The sequence below is a fragment of the Tiliqua scincoides genome, chromosome 5 (assembly GCF_035046505.1).
Source record: "Tiliqua scincoides isolate rTilSci1 chromosome 5, rTilSci1.hap2, whole genome shotgun sequence".
Lineage (NCBI taxonomy): Eukaryota > Metazoa > Chordata > Lepidosauria > Squamata > Scincidae > Tiliqua > Tiliqua scincoides.
In genome coordinates, this window is record NC_089825.1 from 92177180 (window position 1) to 92193439 (window position 16260).

The window sequence follows — 16260 nt, forward strand, 5'->3', positions numbered from 1 at the left end:
GTCGGCCAATAGAGAGCTGGATGCGTCTGAGTGGCGACCATGCCGCCCAATAGGGAGTGGAAGCGTCCCGTGACGGACGGCGCGGCCGGCCAGTCGGGTCGCTCCGGGTCGGTTCGGTGCTGCCTGGGCCAGGTTCGGGCGCGGAGCGGAACGGAGCATCGCCCGGGGGGTCCCGATCCGCCACCGCCACCATGCCGGCCGTTTCCAAGGGAGACGGGATGCGGGGCCTGGCCGTCTTCATCTCCGACATCCGAAATTGTGAGCTGGTTGCGGACCGTGGAGGGGACTGGAGAGGGGAGGGGCCGTGGAGAGGAGGAAGAGGTGCCCTGTGGTGGGGGGCAGAAGGAGATCGCACTGTGGGGAGGGGGTCTGAGGGAGGGGGGCCTGAGTGATTGCTGGGGAGGGGGGCTGCCTGAGAGCCACGGGGAGGGAGGGGCTCTTCCGGCCTGCTGGGGGTCAGGAGGGAGCAGGAGGCCACCAGGGGGTGACTGTGTGGGGCGCCAGTAGCCTGGGCAGGGGGCGAGGTGAGGGGTGGACTCCAGCCAGCCAGCAAGGGGGTCCTGCCCCTGCCTGCAAGGGGAAGAGGACCCTTGGGGAGCTCAGGGTGGGAGAAGATGGTGAGGGTGGAGGGGGCTGCCAGCCACTGGCTGCGTCGAGGAGAAGGTGCCCCAAGGGAGGTGGGTGGGTGGCTGGGTGGGGGATGCTGGATCGACTGGAGGCTCCCCAGAAGGGTCAGGTGGAGAGGATGATGATGATGATGATGCTCCTTGTGTGCCTGATCCTGGGGGAGAGAAAGAGGTGGGGAAAGGATGTTGATTGCCAAAAAGTTGTGAGAAGGGGCTTGCTGTCATTGGGGTGACAAGAAGGAGCACTTGGGTTCAAGAGCGCCGTCTTCAGAAACCGACATTCTTCACCCAGCGCGTCAGTGGTCTGTGGGACTCCTTGCCACAGGATGTGGTCATGGCATCTGGCCTGGATGCCTTTAAAAGGGGACTGGACAGATTTCTGGAGGAAAAGTTCATCACAGGTCACAAGCCGTGATGGGTAGGTGCAGCCTCCTGATTTCAGATGTCAGCTACTTCAGAATGCCAGTTGCAAGGGAGTGGCACCAGGATGTAGGTCTCTTGTTGCTTGTGTGCTCCCTGAGGAACCACTGGGGCTCATGTCATGGGGTAACAAGGAAGAGAAATAGGAGTACAGTACTTGGAGTTGAGCAATGGGGTCTGCCTTTTGCTCTGGTGTGATCTCTTTTCCTCCTTCCTTCCCAAGGCCCCATGACAAACAAATGCATTCAAAGAGTTTGTTGGTAAATTAGGCACCAATATACAGGTCCTGACACTGACAAATGACCAGATATGCATGTGGATGGGTAGGGCTAGGTTAAGCCTTGTGTGAATTACTCTTACCCAGGAAGGACAAGTGGAGGGTTAAATTGATCTCCTGAAGCTGGCACTAGGGACTGTGATGATGCTTTTGACAACAAAGTGAGGATCTTGCCATCCGGTGTGCAAACAAAAAAAAAAACAATATATGTGTTGTGGGTTTTGAGTTGAGTTGAAGCTCTGTGCTTAAATTATGGAAGAGTTTCTGTTTTGCTGTAAGTTAGAAAATCCCTTGCTACACATGGATGCAGTGCTAGAGTCTGGATGAGTCGTGACAGTGAGATGCTGCATACTCTTGATAGAGCAGTCTTGGAAAGTACATGTCGGTAGCTACTAGAATGATGTGGTGCTGAAAACAGTATTGTTCAGTACAAAAGTGTTTGAGGCGTGTGAGATTTTTCTAGCATCTGTGTTCTTTGAGCAGGTTCCACTGGTCAGGGAAACGAGAGAGCGAAATCTGAAACCCATGAGATCTGAATTCAGATTCAAGTTTTCCTCCCTCCTTTTTTTGCAGCTTAAGAAAGATCAGGGGGTGACGTGGATGTGTTCTTCTGTGGCTGGATTCATTCCACTTCCCCTGACTGCTTCTCATGAATCTCTCTCATAGTCTCTCTCCCACCCTTTCCTCTCCTTGGCCAAAGGAAAAAAAAAAGTAATGTTGTGCAACCTATCAATTTTGCAAGAATCATACATGCAAACGGAACAGTGCTTGCCAATTTGCTTTTCTTCGGTTGACAACCAGCAGGGTTAATTTTATATTTCCATGGTGAACTTGCCAGAATTTGATTCTCTCCTTCCTTCCTGTCCTCACAACACACACACATACAAACTTCTGTGGGGGTGGGGTGTCAGAAAAATTTGAATGCAAGATCACAGCCCACCACCATCCTTGAAAACCCTCATAAAGTGAGTTTCACCAGACCATGGTGAGCTGTGGCTAGATCATGTGTTGGAGCATTCCTAAGATAACTTCACTGCACAGGAATTTCAGGGAAAGGTCATGCAGTGGTGAACTGAATATGGCAAAAGACTGAGGCCCAGATCCTAACCAACTTTCCTCCTCTGTTATGTGCTGCATCCTGCAGTTGGGGGGCAGTCATGGAGGCCTCATCAAGGTAAGGGAATGTTTGTTCCCTTCCTCGGAGCTGCCTTGCCCTTAGCTTGGTGCTGGAAAGTTGCTTAGGACTGATCCCTAAGAGAAGCAGCACAAGACTAATGGGGAATGTGTTGGATCCGGACCTGCAAAGTCAGTACCAATTCCAGTTCAGTCGTGGGTCTCCCTCTAACCATGCTTTGTAGGAATGCAAGGTCCATGTGCTGGTATATTGCTCTTGTTTGGTTAGAGGTGCCAGTGTTTTGATAATTTTGCCTTTGAAAAGACCTGGAAGTAGGTGGAAGGTCCATTTGGGGGGGGGATTGATGCATATAAGTGGAATTGGGGTGAAATACGGGGTGGCTGAATTCAGTGCACAACTGGACTCCACTGCCTTTAATAATTGTGCTTGAGGTGGTTTCAGCAGGCACAGCTTGTTATCCAGGGGTAGGGAAGCTGCAGCTACTGACATTTGATTATTGGGTGGGGGGAGATTCAGGAGCAATCTGAGAGGTTTCATAAGGCCTTAGGGCTAATATTTTAGGATGGGATGCTGCGCACAAGGTCTTTGAGTTACAGGTGATTCTTCCACTGGGGGGGGGGGAAATGTGTGTTGATGATTGTGGAGGTGGGGCAAATTGTAGCTCAGTTTCAAAGGACCCAACAGCTCAGACAGTCAGAGGCTTTCTCCAGCACCGGCATGTGAAGTAACAGGCAGCCAAGGAAACATTGGGGAATGTGTGGGAAGTGCTGTGTCTGAGCCGACAAAGCCAGAGTGAAGGCTGCATCTCGGTGCCAGCACATACGCAAAGTTTTGGAGATGTAGGAGTACAGTAATTCCAATAGCTGCAGAAATGGGCAAATGTTGCATGTTAAGGAATGGGTTCTGTTGTCTGGAGACCTGTTCAGATCTGAAATCCCACAGTGGGCTTTGAATTTGCCTAATAATTGGCCTGGGAGCACCAAATCCAATACTAGTGTTGAAGTATGACTCTCATCATACCTGCCTGCATGGGAGACAACTGACAGTCCTATGGAAACTGCTCTGAGCTTTGTAAAGGAAGCATCAGATGCAATAAATAGACAAGTGTCACAGTCATGTCGCCTGGTCAGTCTTGCCTTGCCTTGTCTGTGTAGATGTTCTAAACCTGGATATGCAGTTAAGAGAGCAAGCCAGCCCTCTGTTGTGGGTGAGTTGTTTTAATGTGAACAGTGCCCCCCCCATCCCAAAGGTGGCAGCATCTTGGAGTTAGATACGTTCATCTTACCTTGTGAGTTCTCAAAGCATCATTCACACTTCCTAAGCCTTGCAAAGTCCCACAGTTCATCTGGCACTACTCACACAGCAAATTAATATGATTTTTTTTTCAACGAATGTGATTTTTTTGGGGGGGGGGGGCTGCTGACAATGAACTTTGGGAAAGATACTGCACAAAGTAGTATTGGGAAGGCTTTTGGTCAGGTCAGGGATCAGCTCGTATTCCCTTCTGAAGGACCACCTTGGAGTGTGCTAACCTATGTAGTATAAATAATTGCCCCCGCCCCACAGGTAGCTGTCCTACTGTCTATTTTCTTGGGTCCAATAGCTCTCTCTCTCTCTCTCTCTCTCTCTCTCTCTCTGTGTGTGTGTGTGTGTGTGTGTGTGTGTGTGTGTGTGTGTTCTACTTCCTCACAATTACAAATGCCAGCTTCTACTGTTGTGGTAGCTGGGTTTCAATTCTTGTGAAGGAATCTCTGTACAGACAGCCTCTACCCCTCCCCCCAGCGAAGCGGCAGTCAGTGTGCTCCATATTAAAATAACCCCACATCGGACGTGCCTGCGAGCGTCCCTGTGTAGTTCTTGCCCCGTTCTGTAGGCAGGTTATTTGTTGGTTTTTGGCCTGGTGGGGTGATCTGTTGTGGGGCCAAAAGAACATAAGAAGAGCCCTGGTGGATCCAGCCATAGGCCCATCTAGTCCAGCTTCCTGTAGCTCACAGTGGCACACAAGCAACAAGAGACCTGCATCCTGGTGCCCTCCCTAAGCAAGCCAAAGTAAGCGTCTTCTTATGGGGTATCATGCATGTCTTTGTAGAGGCTCCCCTCATGAAAGTCCATCACTTCTGAAGCCATGGATGTCAGAGTAGGGACTTTGGCCCAAATTCTTCAGTTTGGAGGCTTTCCTTGCAGTGGTGCTGAGTCTTGAGAAGTTCTGCGTACCTTTCCCCCCCACCTCCATTTCACATTGGTGATTCTTAAAGGACACGTTCCCAGCCCCCCTCCCCAATTTTGTGGCATAAAGGGGGTATTGGAGGAATTTGATTTGGGGTTTATGCCACTGTCTTCATTCCAGTGCCAGTTAGCTGGAGGACCATCTGGAATTTAAATGTTTCCTCTTTGAGTGCCCTTACATAGAAGTCTTTTTGCCTTGTTTGAATGGCTTTGTCTTTGATTCTAGGCAAAAGCAAAGAGGCCGAAATCAAACGAATTAACAAGGAGTTGGCCAATATCCGGTCCAAATTCAAGGGTAAGTTCTGGTGCTTGCTCTCTCCTTTCATCCTGATCTGCAGGACACGCTCAGGCTGCTTCACACCATGAAGCCTTCCAACAGCTCTTCCGTGACTCAGCCCAGCTTACTCATTCTCACTCTCTCTCATTTTTCTATCTCCCCCACCCACCCCCAACCGTGCTTATCAGTAGTTGCAGCCCAGGCTTGCTCAGCTCTTGTCGTCCATCTTTTCTAATACCCTGTCAGTGATCCTCTGTAGAAAGGTGCTGTGCACAGCGTGTCTGCAGGCAGTCGATGAGGGATGACCTGTGCTTTAGGGTTGAATTGCTAAACAGCTGGACCGTGTTTGCTGCTCTCCAGCTGTGGCATTGAAATGAACTTAAAGGTGTGATTCCCAGGCCCTCTGCTGTAACCAGTCACCTCCTTTCTTCTCCAGTAAGCCCTGAAATCAGCTCCGTTAACCCTGGTCCCAAGAGTTTTCACCCAACACCCATTCTGTTACCCCAATGAACTTCACCCCTTTCCTTCCAGATTCAGATAGTGACTGTGGATCTGTGCAGAGGGGAGGAGCATGGAGTAGGATTCCCTCTGGAGTTTCCTTCTACCCTCCTGGAGGGTTAGTGGGTAACTTGTGCTGAGTTGGAGAAGGCAGTTTCCTCTGCTTCCACTGCAAAAACAATCCCTAAAAAACACAATGTCTGTGTCTTATGGTTCAGAAGCTGTCAGGGTTTTTTTGTTTTAAATTTTTTTCTTTTCCTCCTCATTCCCTTACATCCGATAAGCAGAATTTAACATGCTCAGTTCCGCTACTCTTTGTGTGGTTAAGAAATAAAATGCAGGGAAGGGCATCTAAAGTGCTCAGTTGGCAACTCATGCCAATAATTTTTTTTAAGGGAGGAGGAGCTTTGAGTTAGGAGGATGACAGAAATCAGAAATCCCAGCTGTTCATCTTCCCCCAATATCAGCAACTGCAAGGAAACACAGGCATGTTGTCAAGGGCTAGGCAATGCCATTATTCCACATATCTTGATCTGTGGGGAGCCAACCGGTGTTCAAATAGTAGTGTGTTCACATAAAGCTCAATCTCCATTCTCCTGAGGGACCCAACCTATCTCATCTCATTCCACTAAATTTGAAGCTGCTTCCAGAGAACCTGGAAGTCTTTGTTCCTTGCCTTAGGCACTCCTTGTAAAAGATACCTGGATTTTTCAGCATTTTTTTTTTAAATTCTCCTTGCTGTTAAACATCCCAACCCAGATGCCTGGTGGCATCTCCTTCCTGTTGAACAACCCAAGACGGAACAGCAGATTGGCCTTTTATTCCAACAGCAAAATCCTTTGGAATTCTAAATAAAAGGGTTTTTTTTGGGTATAGTTGTAATTACTTGAATCATTGTTAGGCTTGCTTGTGTCTATTTTTTTTTTTTTTTTGCTCTCCAGTGTCAATTGATTTTGAGATTGAGGCAATTGTTTGTCTCGGTTGTTTGAGATTGCCTCAAACTTGTGTTGTGTAGCACTCTTGAAGCATTTCCTCCCCTTGCACACACACGCACATATCTTTGGACCCAAGGTTCTGCCCAATTCTTAGAAACCCCATCATAGTGAAGACCAGCTTGCTCAGGGCCTGAGAGGAGTTGAAGAGGCCATGTGGAAATTGGAAGACTGTCCCATTCCTTAGTCATGGGCTTACTCCTCGCCATGCCTGAGCAAAGGTCTGCGATTCTGCCTGCCCTGCATGATGTCCCCGCCCATACTTGCCCAATATCCGTGGTCTTAAACAGTACTTCCAGAAAACCGGAAGTATTGTTACTGATCCTGTCGGGGGCCTCAGAAGGCTTCCTGCATGGTCCTGGAGTCATGCGAGTCTCAGCGCCTGGGGCATTTGCCCCGTTTGCTCTGCCCCAGGTCTGCTACTGCTGTTCTTTTCCTCCCTTGAGTCACTTTGAGGCATGAAGTCACTCTGGGGGCGAAAGGCCAGGGAGCTCTTGCAGCGGATTTTCCCCTTCCCTGCTGCCTTGCAGTTGCCTCTCCTTCTAGCTGTACCAGTGACCTTCCTGCCCACCCCCCTTCCTGTTTTCTCCCCTCCCAGGAGACAAAGCCTTGGATGGCTACAGCAAGAAGAAATATGTCTGCAAGCTGCTCTTCATTTTCCTGCTGGGCCATGACATCGACTTTGGGCACATGGAGGCAGTCAACCTGCTCAGCTCCAACAAGTACACAGAGAAGCAGATTGTGAGTGGGGTGCGGGGTGGAGGCCTTCTTAAGTAGAAATTAAAAAAGAGGCTCCGCTTCTCCTTTGGCTTAGCTTCCCATCTGAAAAATGAACATAAGAGTGGCCTACCTCCCAGAGCTGTTATCAAAATGTTCCAACATCTGTAAGTAATTAGTTTGTAAGGACGGTAATATTTATTTATTTGTTGCATTTTTATCTTGGCCTTCCTCCACGGAGCTCAGGGTGGCGTTGATGGTTCTTTCTTTCCCCTTGGCTGGGTTCAGACATCACACAAAACCATGGTTTGTGCTAAGTAACCATAGTTGTTTACTTATACCAGCGCTTGCCAAGCTATGGCCTGTGGGCCAGATCCGGCGCAGCGCCGCATCCCTCCCCTGTGTGAGCAGCTCTTACCATTCTGTTGCTCTGTTTGGAATAAACTCACCTGAGTGCTGTAACAAGACATTCTAGGCAGTCTTGTCTACCCAGAAATGCAGGCACAAAGCCTGCTGGGGCAGTGGGCTACAGACGTGACTGCCTAGAGCAGTGTTTCTCCAACTGTGTGTCAGGACCCACTAGGTGGGTCACGAGCCAACTTCAGGTGGGTCCCCATTTATTTCAATATTTTATTTTGAATATATTAAACTTGATGCCACCAAGGTATGTGACTGCATTTGGGGAAATGTTACAGACCTGTACTCTTAACAAGCTAAGATCTATATTCTTTTAACAATGATAGTAAATGGGACTTACTCCTGGCTAAGTGTGGGTAGGATTGCAGCCTAGAATTGTTAAAAAATTTCCTGCTGGATGATGTCACTTCTGGTCACTACATCACTTCCAGTGGGTACTGACAGATTTTCATTCTAAAAAGTGGATCTCAGTGCTAAATGTGTGAAAACCACTGGCCTAGAGTGCTGCGTTACAGCACTTGGCTGGGCTTATTTCAAGCAGCGTGACAGAATGGTACAAGTGGGTCCAAACAGGGACCGCTTTTTTCCATGCACAGTGGTCATGAGTTTGGTGACTGCTGACCTATACCATGGCTTGAGCTTCCAGACATAACAGTAAACAAACTATGGTTAAGAGCAGTTTTATCTGCTCCTGTTTCTCATCTGCTCCAGACACAGCTGCATAAGTTCACTCCTGTCTCCATGGTGCAGCAGCCCCCTTGAGGCCCTAACTAGGCTTTCTCAGCATTATGTGAATTCAGAAGTAATGGAAAGCTGGTTACCGCAGACCATGGCTTGCAAACAAGCTTTTAGCTGTGGTTTGAGATCTTGGTTTGTTACCATGCTTTAAGTAGCCAGTTGAAGAAACGGTAAGCCAGCGTACTCCACAATAAACCCGAATGCATGTGCCAGTTTCTTTTGCTGGAGGGATTGTAGTACAGAGGGGGAAATCAAATCAAAGGTTCCTTTCGCTGAATTGTTTATCTCCTTTGAGGGTTCCAACCAACCTTACTGGTCCTTTTCTCTGTGGGATGTGGCAATGACATTGGAAGAGCCCTGGCATGCTGTTTCGCAGAGACATTCCCCCTGCAAAGTATGCCTGTGCCTTTTTCTCAGGTTCCAGCTCACTCTGGCTTGCCTGCATCTCTTCCTCTGCCTTCCCCACTGTTTCAGGGCTACCTGTTCATTTCGGTGCTGGTGAACTCAAACAGCGAGCTGATTCGCCTCATCAACAACGCCATCAAGAATGACTTGGCGAGCCGCAATCCTACCTTCATGTGCCTGGCCCTGCACTGCATTGCCAACGTGGGCAGCCGTGAGATGGCTGAGGCCTTTGCCTCCGAGATCCCTCGCATCCTGGTGGCTGGGTAAGCCAGCACATTGCCATTTCCCTTATTCTAGTCTTGCCTCAGCCTTGAACCGGCTAGCAGTGCAATCCTAGGCATATCTATGCAAAAGTAAGCCCTGTTAGGTTCAGTGGGACTTAATCCCAGGTAAGTGTATAGAGGATTGCAGCCTCGGTGACCTTCAGCAAACCACCTCTCCACAGCCTCAGTGTTCACCATCTGTAATATGGGGATAATAATACTTTTATGAGGTTGCTGTAAGGATCATATCCATGTAATGCATGTGATGTTCTTTTCCAACGTTAATTCAGAAAGTGCTATTCAAAAGTTTTATTATTATCATTTTTCTTGGAGAAAGGGATTGCTGGGTGAATCACAGAGGGTGCATGACAAGCGGGCACCTGACCCAGTTTTTTCTCTGCCATTGCACCTCAGTGACACCATGGACAGTGTGAAGCAGAGTGCCGCTCTCTGCCTCCTGCGCCTTTACAAGACCTCGCCTGACCTGGTTCCCATGGGCGAGTGGACGTCGCGTGTGGTTCACCTTCTGAACGATCAGCACATGGTATGTTCTGTCATTCCCTCCCTCTCTAATTTTGTTTTCAAATGACTTGTGCATGCAGCCTTCTGTCGTCCCCACGATCAACTGCCTGTGATATATCTCACTCTTCAATTGTTGCTGTACAGTACCTCCCTATGCAAACTTTATACCCTCTTATTTTCCATGTTCGGTTTATTAAAAGTAAGTGTAGCCAAGGACTCTACGTGGACTAGAAGACCAGTCCCTTGTGCCAGGAGCCCTCCAAGAGTGGGATCTGTGTTTGGTGGCTTAGTGTGCTCAGAACCCCTCTCCTCTCACACCAACCTGTGTGTGTTTATGAGGCTTTGACTACCAGGCCACCCCTGCCCAAATGAAGCATACAGCAGTGTGCTGCACACTGAATGGCCAACATGAACAGACCTAGTAGGAGCCAGAAAGTCATGCATGTTGCACTTCTTTCAGCATGTACACAAATGCATTCAGGTGGCCTCATCTATCTCACCATCTTTGTCTCTGTCTCTCCCCCCCCCCCATACAGGGTGTGGTCACAGCTGCTGTCAGCCTCATTGCCTGCCTCTGCAAGAAGAATCCTGATGACTTCAAGACGTGCGTCTCTCTTGCTGTGTCCAGGCTTAGCAGGGTGAGCCCTAGACTCCTGGAAAAGATAGCTGGGGGCCAGTTCTTTTGCCTTTTGTTGAAGGGGTAAGAGGTGGTTCTCAAAGTTGCTAAAAACCCCGGGAGTCCTGTGTCTGGAAACCAGGAGTCCTAAGTGACCAGAGATGGGAAATCTGTGAACGGAACTGAAATGTCAACTCTGCAGTGTGTACATTTAATGCACAATTGCCTAGATCAGTGGTTCCCATACTGAAAACTGCAGTAAACTCAGAGGGGCACCATGGAATGTTCCCAGCGGCCTTTTCTTACTGGCTCCCGAGGGCCCTGCCATCTTGAATCATGTGATTCAAGATAGCAGTGTCCGAGAAAGCTGGGTGATGGCACTGTGACCACAGGGTGCTGCGACCGCAGTAAGTTTTGGAACTGTTGGCCTAGAGCCTTGTTTTGCCTAATGAGATTCAGCTGTGAGGGGATTGGGGGTGCTTGCCTTGAGGCCAGGAGGCTCATGCCAAGGAAGGAAGGTAGAGAAGGTGAGGGGAGCTTGGCTCATGTGAATAACTGAGGGTCTTGTTTTGTCTTCTTGGGCCCTTGGAAGCCAGGTCGTATAGGTTTTGTGGTATCAAAATGGGGACAAATGGACTTGCTCTGACTAATAAGACTGTGAACTCTCATCAATGCCTTTTGTGACCATTGCTTGTATTTTCTCCCCACAGATTGTATCATCAGCCTCCACAGACCTCCAGGACTACACCTATTACTTTGTGCCAGCCCCTTGGCTCTCGGTCAAGCTTCTGCGGCTGCTGCAGTGCTATCCTCCCCCAGGTAGGATACATCCCGGAATTTTGGGGCTGGTGATAGGAAGCACCAAAGCAAGTGAAGCCAGTTCCTCCAGATAAAGTTTTTGCAGCTTCTCTGCATATCTTGGGGCAGCTCTGCTGTCTTTGCAAGCTTCTGTCTTTGCAAGCCAGGTGGATCATGAGTAAGGTGGACTCAGGCAGTTCAGTTGTCAATGCAGAGTGGATGTTTGTTTCGGGCAGCCAGCAGGCTCAGTTTAGAGTAAAACTGAGCAAATTAAATCTAACCCCCTCCATTCTAAAAATGCTTTTAAACAGAAAGTACTATTTTAATGGGACATGATGGATTGAATAGGAGAGCACATGAGTGTTGGCTCCAGGATGTTGCAAAGGCGGGCATGTGCCAGGGCTCCCCAGAACCACAACAGTGCTGCCATTCTCTCTTTGCACAGAGCACCCAGGAAGGTCAGAGGCACTGTTAGCCTGTCTTTTCCAGGCTGAAGGCCTCCACTGGGGGTGCCTTGACTCCAGACCCCCTCAACAGGGCTGCCTCAGGGCTTTGTGACTCCTAAGGTAACATGACAAATGCTTCTCTCCTTTACCTGGTGATGTATCAGCCTCTGGTTCTGCCAGCCCCTGGATTGAAAAAAAAGAGAGGGGAACAGAGCAGAAGAGGACATGTGAAGGAGATCAGAGAATGGGTTTGAGTATCGGAGACACTGTCTCTTCATTTTCCTATCCAGGGAACATGAGGAGAAGCAGTGGAGGCAAGTGGAGGAATGGAGGTGGGTACTCCCTTGTCAGTCTGGGGTGACTGTCTCAGTCAGCTTCATGGATGGGTTGGCCCTGCCCCCCATTCCTGGAGCTGACATTGAATCACCACTGTGCATGGTGGGTCTGTTTATGGATCAACCTTTTGGTTATGTGGGCGATTGCACGATCCTGCTAGATCCACGCTGCTGCAAGGTTCTGCCACATATGAAAACCGGAGACTCTTGTGAGCACAGGGAGAGCCAGGTCCATTGTTTAACACCTGCAGACACAGAAGCAGATACAGCTCAAGTGGAGTCTCACAGCCTTCAAGCTCAGCAGTGCGTGACTAGCTGTTTCCATATTTGGACGTGACTGGCTTTCTGCCTCTGATGTGTACGGCTGCAGCACATTTTTGGCCTGTGAGCATCTCTGGATCAGGGCTATGTCTCTATAACAAACATGCCCAGTTTTAAGGGTAGCTGAATATAATCATGTGATTTTCATACCTGTGCTAATAAATATCAGTTTTGTGTGAATTGATTGAGGGTGGTCTTTGTTTTTGTTTTTTCTTACTCATTCTTATGCTATATATTTCTATAGCACCACAGATTGGAAGAAATGGAGTTGCCCATCCTTTTAGAAGCCTTTAGCACACTTGACCTGGGTTCAGGCATAATGTGAAACCATGGCTTTTGCTCATGGTTTATGGTTATGAACCCCCTACTGTGATTTGAGGTGTATAACAGGCACACCATGGTTTAGAGTGGCTTGCCTGTTTTTGTTTCCTATCTACTCAGGACTCGGCTTCATAAGCACACTGTTTCTGTGGTGTGGCAGTGCTTCCTCCTGAAAGGGAAGCAGTTGCCCTAACTGTGTTTTGTCTGTGGTCTGTGTATCTGAGCATAATGGGAAACTTTAGAACAACCAGTAATTTGCAAGCCATCTTCAACCTGTAGTTTCAAATTCTGGTTTGTTACCTCCAACGCACCCACAGTTTGTAAGCAGACTCAGGACCCAATCCTATCCCACTTTCCAGTGCTGATGCAGGCGTGCCAACGAGGCATGCGCTTGCATCCTGCAGTGGGGATACAGTCATTGTTCTCTTACCTCGGGGCTGCATTGTGGCTGCATCAGCACTAGAAAGTTGGATAGAATTGGGCCCTCATTGGGAGGGTGATTGAAAGAATTAATAGAAAGGAGTTTGTGTGAGAGTAAGATGGGTGCTAGGAGCCAGGACTTTGGTGTTCTGTTCCTGCCAGGACTCTTTATTTAAAATATTTATACCCTGCCTTTCCCCTCCCCATAAGGAGGTTCCAAAGGATTTTTTTCCCCCCTACATATTATAGAACAAAAAAGTAAAGGAGGAGGAGGCTTCTCTGACTTCTCCTCACAAGTTAGTTGGTGTTGCTCTGTGAGGGGAGCAGTTCAGCTTCGGAAGGTGCTAGCAGGTGGAGGCAGTGGTGATTTTAGGCATTGCTGGGTATTCTTCCTCCTCCTCCGCCCTTAATATGCCTTTACCCTCACTCATTGCCTTCTCCACAGAAGATGCAGCAGTGAAAGGACGCCTGGTTGAGTGCTTGGAGACGATCCTCAACAAGGCCCAGGAGCCGCCCAAGTCCAAGAAGGTCCAGCATTCCAATGCCAAGAACGCCATCCTTTTTGAAGCAATCAGCCTCATCATCCACTATGACAGGTGAGCCCTGAGCACCACTGTTTCTCCTCAGTGCCTCCACCCCCCCCCCCCCAAAAAGAAATTGCTTGAAGCTTTTGAAGGAGTTTCCTTATTCATTTGGTGAGCATCACAGAGGTTCTGTCAGCCATTTAATAGGATTGGCTGGGCAGAGAGGCGTGTAGTAGTTCCAATCCAGGATTTTGGAAAGCGTTACACTGAGTTATTTTAAAATAATTGATTCCTGTCTAGGTCATCACTGGCAATTGGGGAGACTCCAGAGGTTTTGCACTAAGTGCGATGCCCAATCTTGTCATGCCTAACCTTGGGTTAACCCTGTCTTTTTGGCCCACAGTGAACCCAACCTCTTGGTGCGGGCGTGTAACCAGCTAGGCCAGTTCCTACAGCACCGGGAAACCAACTTGCGATATCTGGCACTGGAGAGCATGTGCACCCTGGCCAGCTCTGAATTCTCCCATGAGGCTGTAAAGACCCACATTGAGACTGTCATCAATGCCCTCAAGGTCAGGATCTGTTGGGGTATGGACGGTGCAAAAGGACATGACAGCTTACGTGGGGAGTGGGGACCTATGATGGAGTTGTTGTATAGAAGAGGCAGAAACTGAGAGCTATGAGGACAGATAAACATGCTTGCTGAAAGAAAGAAGATCCCACCCACGGACTCAGTCCTATTTAGTTGCTAGGCAGCATAGCCATGAGAACTAAAACTTATTTTTCTGTTTCAAAGGAGGAGCAACATCCAGGATAAATGGCTCCTTCTATCCACTGGTAGGCAGGAGGGTTTAAAATATATCATTTATTTTAAGAAATTTATATTCCTGCTGTCCTAGTGCTTGAGGCACCTGACAACCAATAGACTAAAGCAACCAAATAAAACCATTATGATTGCTGTTGGCATCAACTGGAAAGAGACTAGCAGAAACGGCAGCATCTACAGTTACAGTTAAAAACTATACAGTTTTTTTTTAATATAGTGTTAGTAAGATCAAATAAATACCACTTTAACCTCTATTTGTTTACAGGGTTTTTTTGTTGTTCACAATTTTTTTTTTCTGAAAGATTTTTTTTTCAGTGACTAGACTCTGCTAGAAGCCTCATTTTGCACATGGTTTTATAGTAGTAGCCTCTGAGATTAGTAGACCCTTGTGTCTGTTTCTAGATTGTGAGCCCCTTGGGGCAGGGACTTGCCCTCTTCTCTCTGTTGTATTGTGTCATGTACATACATGCTGTGAAAATGATCATGATAATAAATAGATTCCCTAAGTCTGGGCTGGGGGGAGGTTGGGAGTTCCAGCGTGAGCATGATGACTAGCCTTGGGGAGTGATAGGGAAGAACGAATGAAGCTGCTGGAAAGAACTGGGGCATGTCTTCTATCATATTTTTTTCTCCTCCCCACTCATCCCATCCTGCTGTGTTGTTGACTGTAGTGGTGAGTTAAGGTAGGACTGTAGAAGTTGCTCTCTGCTTCTGGGTATGTGCTAAGTCAAGCACTCAGCTCCCACTACCTCCTTTCCCCTTTCCCAGACGGAGCGAGATGTGAGCGTGCGCCAGCGGGCTGCTGACCTGCTTTATGCCATGTGCGACCGCACAAATGCCAAGCAGATTGTCTCAGAGATGCTTAGCTACCTGGAAACGGCAGATTACTCCATCCGTGAAGAGATTGTGAGTGGGGACACCCAACGTAGGGGTTGGGAATGGATGAGAGGTTCTGGTAGCCAAAGCCTGTTCCTTTATCTTGGTGGATTTTTGCAGGGCTGATAGGTGGTAAGTTATCCCAGGTCCTCTTAGTAGGATTTGGTATGGGATCCTATTGGTTTAGAACCAGATGTGTTGGGAACTGGCAGAGAGCACGTCTTCCTCCTTATCTCAGGTGCTGAAGGTGGCTATTCTGGCAGAAAAATATGCTGTGGACTATAGTTGGTACGTGGACACCATCCTCAACTTGATCCGTATTGCCGGGGACTATGTGAGTGAGGAGGTGTGGTACCGTGTCATCCAGATCGTCATCAACCGGGATGATGTGCAAGGCTATGCTGCCAAGACAGTCTTCGAGGTGGGTGAAATTCAACATTGGAGCATCAAATGTCTTTCCCTTAATAATCACCGGTAGCTGTGGAAACAAATCTTTACCTCTCTTCATGGGTTCCTATGACACAGTTTGGCCTGTCTGGTTAGAGGGCTGCTAATTGACATGAAGATACCCAAGAGGAACTAGTTCTATGAAGTATTGAGGTGAATTAATGTTGTCATATTATTAAATGAAAATGTGAACTGGCCCCATATTTTCTGAGTTTAATGGACAAGATCCCAGATCTGCTACATAGGCTGCATACAGACATACCTCCCTGAAAGAGCACGTGTGGGGTTGTTTATCTTTTTCTTGCTGTGGGATTATGCCCCAAACCTTTCTCCCCATGTTTCAGGTGGGCTGTCCACTTTTTTAAATATCAAAGACTCTTGCGTGGTTATTTCATTTTAAAATACTTTAAAATTCTCTGTTTTGTGCTAGTACCTTGAAATTGGGTCTGAGAAGGGGGGGAATGTTGCTTTATGATTGACACAAGGGCCAGCCAATCAGTACTGTGCAAATCCAGCTTCTCTTCAAACAGGAAAAAAAAGCCCAATCCTGATGAGAAGGCTGTACATGTGTCACAGCTGTGGTGAGTGCACTACCACAGCGGGTCCATCACTGGCTTTATGTACATCTGTATGCAGCCATAGTTTCTTGGGCTGGAGACCCAAATAGAAACTACAAGAGCTTGAGGTACCTGGGGCCATTGTTCTTATGAAGCTTGTCAGACGAAAAGAGCTCTTTAAAAACCGTGACCTGCTTATGGCTTGGTCACCCAAGATGGGAGCTTCCTTTGGTGTTGCTTTCTCCCTGCCTACCCATAAT

The 16260-nt window shown here is 48.2% G+C and overlaps 1 protein-coding gene across 6 annotated transcripts in view; it reads left to right on the forward strand.

Moving 5' to 3' along the window:
* Window positions 1-107: 107 nt before the first annotated feature.
* The window catches only part of AP2A1 (adaptor related protein complex 2 subunit alpha 1), a 29624-nt gene continuing 13471 nt past the window's right edge, over window positions 108-16260 (forward strand). For 3 of the 6 annotated variants that reach the window (XM_066628231.1, XM_066628233.1, XM_066628235.1), the window contains exons 1-11: window positions 108-258; window positions 4911-4979; window positions 7050-7192; window positions 8798-8991; window positions 9406-9535; window positions 10050-10151; window positions 10840-10948; window positions 13216-13366; window positions 13698-13866; window positions 14889-15026; window positions 15235-15417. In XM_066628231.1, the coding sequence (XP_066484328.1) occupies window positions 192-258; window positions 4911-4979; window positions 7050-7192; window positions 8798-8991; window positions 9406-9535; window positions 10050-10151; window positions 10840-10948; window positions 13216-13366; window positions 13698-13866; window positions 14889-15026; window positions 15235-15417 (1455 nt within the window). In that variant the 5' untranslated portion in view covers window positions 108-191. The remainder of the gene's footprint in view (window positions 259-4910; window positions 4980-7049; window positions 7193-8797; window positions 8992-9405; window positions 9536-10049; window positions 10152-10839; window positions 10949-13215; window positions 13367-13697; window positions 13867-14888; window positions 15027-15234; window positions 15418-16260) is intronic. The other 3 variants (XM_066628232.1, XM_066628236.1, XM_066628237.1) reach the window with 1 other exon arrangement.